The sequence below is a fragment of the Elephantulus edwardii genome, unplaced genomic scaffold, assembly GCF_000299155.1.
Source record: "Elephantulus edwardii isolate Elephantulus edwardi_28Jun2011 unplaced genomic scaffold, EleEdw1.0 scaffold00141, whole genome shotgun sequence".
In the NCBI taxonomy this organism is placed as follows: domain Eukaryota; kingdom Metazoa; phylum Chordata; class Mammalia; order Macroscelidea; family Macroscelididae; genus Elephantulus; species Elephantulus edwardii.
This window is the reverse complement of record NW_006399891.1, coordinates 5734424-5743978: the sequence shown is the minus strand read 5'-3', so window position 1 is coordinate 5743978 and position 9555 is coordinate 5734424. Positions and strand designations below refer to the sequence as shown.

The 9555-nt window shown below is 42.7% G+C and overlaps 1 protein-coding gene across 1 annotated transcript in view; it reads right to left on the bottom strand.

Annotated features, from left to right (window-relative positions):
• Positions 1-9253, bottom strand: part of PTAR1 (protein prenyltransferase alpha subunit repeat containing 1) — a 59357-nt gene extending 50104 nt beyond the window's left edge. The window contains exon 1 of the mRNA XM_006894406.1: positions 9168-9253. Within this exon, the coding sequence (XP_006894468.1) occupies positions 9168-9253 (86 nt within the window). The remainder of the gene's footprint in view (positions 1-9167) is intronic.
• Between the last annotated feature and the right edge of the window lie 302 nt (positions 9254-9555).

Below are 9555 nucleotides of genomic sequence, written 5' to 3'. Positions count from 1 at the left end.
TGATAGGGAATGGCAAGGGACACACTGGCAAAGGAGATTAATCAGAACTGGCTTTGACAAGCACTGTGGCAATTGGACAATTAAAACAGACATGGGGGCAGGGGGAAGAACAACAAACTGGGGATGAGGGTGGAGAAAACAGTGCAACAATGAATGAATGAAAACCCAAAATCTCTGTAAATGTTCATTAAAACTAATAAAATTTAATTTTAAAAAAAACTAGATAATGGCTTTCTATGAAGATGGAGCTAAAAGTAAAGAAGGAAGCTCCTACTCCTCCCAAAACTGAAGCCAAAGCAAAGGCATTAAAGGCCAAGAAGGTAGTCATGAAAGGCATCCACAGCCCCCCACCCCCACCAAAAAAAAAAAAAAGAGAGAGAGAAGTTCCACATGCCCCTCACCTTCTGGCTACCTAAGACACTGAGACTCTGAAGGTAACCCAAATACCCTGGGAAGAGCATCCTCAGAAGAAACAAGCTTGACAACTATGTCATCAAGTTTCCCCTCTCCACTGAGTCAGCCACGAAGATAGAAGATAACACACTGTGTTCACTGTGGAAGTCAAGGCCAACAAGCACCAAATCAAACAAGATGTAAAGAAGCTCTATGTAGAACATTGATGTGGCCAAGGTTTGATGAATTTGAACTATGGTCTTGTCAAAGAATATTTGATATACTATACATTGAGAGAAAAACAAATCTTGGAACAAACACTGTTAGAGCACTCTTTGGAAACAAAGATGGTATATTTTCATCTCACATACTTCGGACATGTTACTAGAAGGCAATCCTGGACGACACCACACTTGGGTACACACCACTGAGGGTCAATGAAAGAAGGAGCCCTCAACAATGGGCTTAAGCACAGTAGAGAAGGTGAGCCTGTGACAGGAGCGGGAAGCAGGTTGTTCTGTTGTACACAGGCTCACTGTAAGGGGGAGCAGACACAATGGCTCCCACACTTAACAAGTGCTGTCACGTAATGACCTTGAGGTCAGCCAGTAAAGCTCCTTGATTAACAGATAATGAGAAACTGAGGAAGAAGAAAATTATGCCTTTGCCAAAAACTCTGACCCTCAAATACAGGGCTTGGCTGCTTCCTAAAAATATGCTGCTGCTGCTGCTGCTGCTGCTGCTGCTGCTATCAAATATGGTGCTATCAAGTTAGTCACAACTCAAGAGCCCAATAAACAACAGAGCAAAATAATGACAGGATCATGCATCCTTGATGCCTGCATGTTACGCTTGAGCCTACTGCTGCAGTCAGACCATGCCAATCAATTTCACTGAGGCTCTTCTTTTGCTGACCACATACTTTACCAAACATGCTGTCCTGCTCCAGGCTCTGGTCCTTCTTGTTAACATATCTAAAGTACTTAAGTTCAAACCTCACCATCCTTGCTTCTAGGAACGATTTCTTCATTTCAGCAATCCATGGTATATTCAATATTTTCACCAACATAATTCAAAGGCACCAACTCTTATTTGGTCGTCTTTATACACTGTCCAATTTCCGCATGCATAAGAGACAGAAATATGATGGAGCACATTTAGCGTTACTTAATTTTAATAGTGCCATTTTTTGACTTGAAATCTTTAAGGAGGTTTTCTGCAGACATGCCTAATACATCAATTTATAAGTGCTGCTTCTATGAGTACTGATTATAGATCCAAATAAAATGAAATCACTGACAACATGACCATTTTCTCCATTAATCACAATGTGGATCACTGGCCCCAATATGAAAATGGTTTCTTTCTGCATGTTGAGGTATAATTCATACTAAAGGCTTAGATTTTCAACAGTAAGTAATCCAAGTGTAAAGAGGCAATCTTTCAAACAGAACAAGAGGATACAGTGTGATCAAAAAGATAGGCAGGTGTCACAGTTGTAGTCTTTCACAACATTTAATCAATCTGCATGCTGTGTAAACAATCCCAGAAGCTAGAACATGTTGTTTGTTTTGGTTTGGTTCTTTTTGGATACTGGTGAATTGGATCTGAATGGCACAGGAGATTGTCCCTCCTTCAGGGAAGCATCTGGTGGAATTGAACTCCGTGCCTTAGGGATTGCAACGCAGCTTCTTGACACTGGATCACCAGAGCTCCCTGAAGCTTGACTGTATGCAGAACACAGCATCAGGACAAGAGGAAGATTAATTAATAATCTATGACACTGATAACACAATCAAGCTTCCTAAAAGAGGACGTGAAGTCTAAAAATATATACTTTAACGAGATGGCCCATGAGCTTACAAATAACTTTCTATTTTTCCCGGCACCTACCCCCTTAACTCACAGTCCACTTTTCTGCTATAATATAGAGTTATTCCTCCTGTATCTCATTTTATCAGATGAAGGAACTGAGGTCCATGAGAGACCCTCTATCAGATTTCTGAGGCTAGAAATCATGCCAGGAGAAACTGCCTGCTTTTCTCTTGTGCAGTGGCTGATGGACTTGAAATGCCAAACTTGTAGTTAACAGCTCGATTTGTTATGCATCACACCACCAGGGTTCCATACGTTTCCTTGTGAAACATCTTATAAGAAGAATCTCTGACCCTTATAGCTCCATAATTTTCCATTCTTTTACCATTTTCCCACTATGAGGATTCTGGTAATTTAGATTCCTAGTATTTAATATAAAGATTCAAGTAAACATTTGCATTGCCAAGAAGGTCAGTCTTCTTAAAGACATAAATGTTTGGGTTTTTTCCTTATCAATAACCAAGTTCTAATTTCATAAAAGAAATAGCAGGATGCTCATTTTTTAGGTTACCTTGAAAGGCCACTCCAAAGACACAGTGATATAGAATGAATCAGCACATTTACTTAAAAAGACAGCATAGTGTCTCTTCGACTGTCACACTTCATGATGGGGATTCACTAGCTTCCAGATGAAGGTCAGGTTTATAAAGCACTGATGGTAACTTTAATCCTCGTGTTTAGACAGCTTCTCTGTCTAAACTGTCTCCACTGTTTAGAAACCATCAGTCAGCTGATACAGGTCCTACTTATTATTCACAAAAGTATTATGTCAGCTTCACTTCTGGGAGGATTATTGCTGTTGTTAGCTGCCTTCAGGCTGGCCCTACGTATAGGGACCCTGTGCACAAGGTAACAAAATGTTGCTCAACTCTGTGTCATTCTCATGATCTCTTGTGCATCAAATCACTGTGATTCATGGGGTTTCCACTGGTCCACTTTCAAAAGCAGGTTGCAGGTCTTTCTCTCTATAAGAGGGATGGAGTAATTGAAGGCCTGCACCCTGTAATGCTGTAACTGAAAAGAAAACATACATATCCACGAGTCAGGAAATGGCACAAATATTTTCTAACTAGAATTCTTTCCAGGAAAGATAGTAAAACGTTTTAAGAAACATACTGACAATCAATAATAATCATTTCTTTAACAGAAATGAATTTATTTGTAGAGAAATAAAGTCTCCTAGGGTTTGACTACTGACTATTGACTGGACTGTATTGATATTATGTAGACATTACCTACACAAATTTCTTTTTTGTTGTATGGCCTACACTGTGTTAAGTTTTTCTTGCATTATCTCATTTATTCTTCACAATCTTAGAAGAATTTTAATCCTACTGTACGGATGAAGAAAGAAGCCTATCTAAAGTAACCTTAACATTCATATCTAGGGAGCTCTGGTGGCCTGATGGGTCAGGAGCTGTGCTGTCAATCCAAAGGCAGGTTGTTCAAATGCACTAACTGCTCTGCAGGAGAATGATAGGAAAGTGCCAATCTACAGCCTCTGAAAACTGGCTGGAGAGTCAGCTATGAGTTAGTTTTGACTCAAAAGCATGTAACAACAGGAACATTCAAATCCAGGGCTGACAGATTCCAAACCAAGACTTTTACAACTGCTCTATTATTTTCAAAAAGAAACAACTCTAAAAAAGCTATTCAATTCTGTGATTTCTTGCATCCAAACACAGCTCTTCGTTTGAATTTGCAAACAATGTAAAACTGCCTTTCACTACCACTTTCTTCCTTAACTTTTTTATTGCCTGTCTTCAAGTTGATTCTGCCTCACAGGGCCTAGACAGGACAGTGAAGGCCTGCCCTGGACGGGCAGCTCCAGGAGGTCTGTGGATCACCAGGTCTTTTCTCCCAGATTCACTGGCAGGATCAAACTCCAACCTTCCTGTTGTAACCAAGTTTAACCACTGTGCCATTAGGGCTCCTTTCTTGCTGTCAAGTAAATTCATTTCCCTAAGGCAATTCTTTTCCATGCCTCCTATCTCAGCTTAAATGCTACTTCCCAACTGATCTTCTAATCTAAATTGAGTCTCCCAATATTATTCTTTGTCAAAGAACCCTATTCTTAACCTTTTAGGCTCCTTTCATAATCTGTGCACTGATTTCCTTAAAGTTCAAAATTAGAGATGACATCTGAACAGCTATAAGTCTATGCAGCTTGTAGCTCTGTATATCCAGAGAGTAGCACTGTGATTATCCAACAGAGTTCTTCTCCATGAATGAATGGAATGACGGTGAGTAGAGATAGTACAGGATTTAGTAATCTGGCCTTGTTTTTTAATCACATTCTCTTTTTGTTAGTTCTCTGCCACCTATAATGTTCTGTGCCTCTTCAGACTCTAAGTTCTACATAGCCTTCAAAGTTTGGTCCACAAATCCTCTCCCTGGCCTGGACCTCCTTAGCCTCACTGTCTCTAACAGAGTCTCACAGTACTTGTTACCCACATTGCTAATCCACGCTTTAGCATAAACTGCTTCATGGGCTTAATTTATTGTAAAAGCAGATAGGTTTCAGGTATCCATTTAGATCTCTGCCATCTAACACAACAGACATTAGGTACATTTGGGTATGGTATTTAAAATTTTGAAAATTATTCCTTTTTTTGCATTAGCTACTACATTTCAAAGGTTCAGTTGCCACATACAGCTAGTGGCTATTATACTGGACAGTCTAGACACAGAATATTTCGATCATCTCAGAAGTCAACGGCTAGTGCGAATGGTTAAGAGAATCAGATACTAACATCAGGGCTCAAAGTTCAAGTCTACTCAGAGGTATGGTAAACAAAAGCCTGGTGAAAGACTTCTGATAAAATCTGCCATTAAAACTCTATGGAGTGCAGTTCTATTCTGAAAAGCATGGGGTTGCCATGAGTTCAAATCAACTGAACAGTACGTGACTGGGTATCATCCCAGAAATGTCATCGTGTGCCGAGAACACAAAGCTTGTATTTTACATTTCTATTTCATACTGTGACAAGGGTACTCGCAGCACTTCAAAAACAGCGAAAGCTCAGTAAATATTTAATCCAGGAATAAAAAATTACTTGCTAGATATGAAAATTTTAGTATCTTCCTAATAACGTATTTTGGGCATCCTGTTAGGAGGGGTCAGTCCTAGGAGAAAGGCATCATGCTTGGAGAGGTGGAGGGTCAGTGAGGGGGAGAAGGCCCCAAACACAATGGATTGACACAGTGACTGCAGCAGCAGGCTCAAGTATGTCAGAGACGATGAGGATGGCACAGGATAGGGCAGGGTTCAGATCTGCAGTTCACAGGATTGCTGAGTTGTTAACTTGATGGCACTTAACAACAACTACAACAATTACTGTGGAGCGCTAGTGACCTAGTGGTAAGGAGTTGCACTGCCAACCCAAAGGCAAGTAGCTCAAATCCAGCCAGACGCTCCACTGGAGAAAGATGGGAAATCTCCTCCTGTGTAGTTTTTACAGCCTCTGAAAATCCACCGGAGGGCAAGCTAGGGATCAGTTTTTACTTGAGAGCACACAATAAAAAGTACATTGTGAGTCTTTTACATTGTTATTTACCTACCATCGAGTCAGAACCAACTTCAGTGGGTTTTCACATGGGAAGAGACCGTCCATTTTTCTTCTGCAGAGCAGCTGGTAGATTTGAACCATGTGCTTTTTAGTTACCACTAAGCCACTGGAGTTTTTACATTAGAAGAGGGTCTCCGTCTTACACCGATGCCTGTCTTTAGGTCAAACTTTGCCTTGTTTCAGTCACTTGATCAGTGTCTTTCATCAGGAATTCTGATAAAGTCTAATACCGGGAAGGTAGAGGGTCAGCCAAAGAGGAGACAACCCTCAACGAGGTGAAGTGACACAGGAACTGCAGCAATGGACTTGAGTGTGTCAAAGATGATGAGGATGGTATAGGACGGGAGAGGGTCAGATCTGTTGTTCATAGGGTTGCTATGAGTTATACTCAACAGCATATAACAACAGCAGGAAAGTAAGGGACCATGATGCTCCATCAAGGAGTTGCACTGTCATTCCAAAGTCAGGCCGTTCAAATTCACCAGCTCCTCTGAGGAAGAAAGATGGCCAATCCCGTCATGAAACTTAAAGCTGCTGAAAACCTGCTGGAAGGTCAGGGGTCGGCTATGAGTCAGTTCTGACTCGACAGCAATGAATAACAGTGGTAACGAAGTGCTAGACATCACACAAGGTGATATTTATGTGCTCTCAACAGCCTCCTAGGATCAATAATCTGAGGCTGAAGGAAGGTTACTCATCCTCACCTCGAAGTAATATAATCTACCTTGCACTCACTACATCTCTGATTCCTCCTGGCAACATCATTTTAGAGGCAGAGTCATGAAGCGGCTGTCATCTAATAAAATGACAATCCTGTGCTTTGGAAATAAAAAAGGGGGGGAAAGAATGAAAGGTTCCTTTGTAATATTAACACTGTAAACAGATAATAATTTTCAAGATAAACAATGCCTTCCCTCCGCCCCTCTTTTATAAGTAGGAATACAGTATATTTTTGGAAAAGGGCTAGATTAGGAGAACTGTAGGAAATTCTGAAAAGCCAAAATTATGACAGATTCTAAAAGAGAATTATATCACCGAGTATATCTAAATTTTTGAAAATCTGGATTAAAACAATGAAATCATGAGCTAATATAATTAAGCGTTTCAGCACTGTACTAACCAAAACCCAGTGCCCTCTAGTCCACCCACTGCCACTCACAGAGACTCCTAATCAGGTTTCTACATAAATCTCCCGAAGACGACCACTCATCTTTCTCCTATGGAGCACTCAGTGGATTTGAAATGTCAACTGTTAGCTTAGTAGTACAACACCTAACACATTATGTTACCAGTGCTCCTTAAGAGCTACACTCTATTTCATTATTTCAAAGTTTGTCCAATTTTAAACTCCCAAATATTTAGTGACTCAATATTTACCAATAATTATAGATAATGCAATGACTGAGAACACATTTATTTCACTGCAAAAAGTACTAAAGGGAGGCATTAAAGTCCTTGATGAGTTTAATAATGTGATCTAGAAGAAGTGGGAACAGTTCCAAACTGCACTGTGTCACTTTGCAAAGCCAGTCAACACTCTAGCTCAGGCAAAATAAAGACACATTTCTAGTCTACCTCAAAGAAAATCTACTTTTAAGTAGACCAGAAGGGCGTTTTTATTTGTTTTAACTAAACTTCTAATACTTGTTATCATTTTTCTCAAGAAAAGTAACACCAATAATGTAAAAAATAGGTCTTTCATTCATTCAACTTTTCTTGGAGGATGGCTCTAATTTTCAATAATGCTTTCATTCTCAAAAAGGGACTGAGAGGCTGATATACTACAAGGCATCAAAGCATTCTTGAGCAGGCCCAGTGACCTCTATGGTAACTGCCAGGAAATCATTCCAAATTCTCATTGGGGATTGGGGGGGACAGCAGTAACAAGGGGAAAGGAAGCAGATGGAGACAGAAGAGGCATGTGTGTTTTGAGGCCGGAGTGTTGTTTTTAGTGAGACATAGTTTCAAGTTCTTCAATTTTATGCTACAAGGGAGCAAGACATTGAGGACTTCTTAATTCTTTGATCATCATCATCTTAGAGGAAAGAACACTTTGTTCAGATGTCGGTTTGGCACCTCTTTCAGGCAGAAAAGACTTTTAAAGAGAATTATTCATGTGTTCTAGATAAAGAATAAATATTTTAAAAATAAACCTCACAAACAAACAGATTAAGTAAATAGAAAGTGAAGCTGGATTTCCGGTTTCCCTTCCCTTGACAGGAGAAAGGAGTCACAGTTTTGCATCTCTGTTACTTCTTTGACTGTTTCAGTTAAACTTCTAAGAGCTTCCTTTTCATTAGTTAAGAAGCCCCGCTGGCAGAGGAGTTAAACGTTGCCTGGCAGGCCAAAAGGTCAACAATCAAAACCGTGAGCTGATGCAGGAGAAAGATCTGGCAGTCTACCTCTGCAAGGATGTACAGCCTTGGAAAATCTACAGGACAGTCGTTCTCTGCCCCACAGGTTCGCGATGTGTTGGTTTCAGCTGGAAATCAAGTTTTTCCCCTTTTCAGTTACAGAAAGGCAATAGTGTCTGAAAGCAAAGACTTCTGGCATCTCCCCAAGAGATTCCAAGTAAAATGGAAAACAAGGAAATCCCGCATGTGTCAGTCTTGAAGCGCTGTTTAAAGAGCTCAGAATATGTGGATCAGAATGAGTTCTTAATGAATTCCCTGAAACTAGAAATCAGCTATAGCAAAGGAGTGTCCGGATTTCTGCTTTCCGTTATTCTCACACTGTTGCCTAAAGAGATTAAAATCTTGACAATGTTCCGTTCATCTTCAAAACATTTTTTTTTTTTTTCTACAATCCTGTGACAAGAGGAAAGCCCAAAGCGGCCTCGAAGTATCTTCAGCGGGTAAACTGAAGTGAGGGGGTTTTGGGCCATCAAGTGGAAGATGATCGCTAATCGCCTCTTAGCAAAGTCCGAGCGAACCTCACACAAGAGTTGAGTGTAGTTCTTCTAGGCAGTACATCGGGTGTGCGCTCGGGGACCAGAGCCTGGAAAGTCTTTCGAGTTTCAAGAACTCCTGGGAAAGACTGGGAGGGGAGTGCGAAACAAAGTGCCGTCTGGATCCGTAGAGGTCACTCCGAGGGACTCGCCCGAGCGCTCCTGCGGTGCCCGGAGCCGATGGCGGCGGGCTGCCGACCGACTACGGACAGGCTCGAACCGCGCTCCTCGCCCCCTTTCGAGCGAACGCGAAGCCAGGTCCCGCGCCCGCAGCCCGCCGCCTGGGGTCGGAGCCGGGCTTGGCCCCGCTCCTGCCCGCCCCCACCCCAACGACCCCCCCCCCCGATGGCGGAGACGGGGGGCGCCGCGGGCGCGCCACTCACATGTGCGGATTCCTCCTGAAGGCGTTGGTGATGTCCTTCACCACCCGCTGCACCAGCACCGCCACCTCCTCGCTGCTCTCGGCCATGTTGGTGGCGGCTGGGGCGCGCCTCCGGCACAGAGCGTTGCCACCGCCGGCGGGAGTTCAGCGAGCAGCGCGCGCGCGAGCGCCGGCTTAGCCGCGCCCCAGCAGCCGCCACCGCCTCCGCCGAGCACTTCCGGGTCAGTCCGCCGGCCGCTGGGAGGCGCTTCCTGTTGGGACAGGGGTTGTCTCGCAGCTCAGCGCTCCGGGCCTGGGGCGTGTCTGTATTTGGTTGCCGAGCAACGTGAACTAGGGTCGTCCTCCGGTGACTCCAGCGTCGCGGAAGGGCGCAGAGGTGCTCGCGGGCA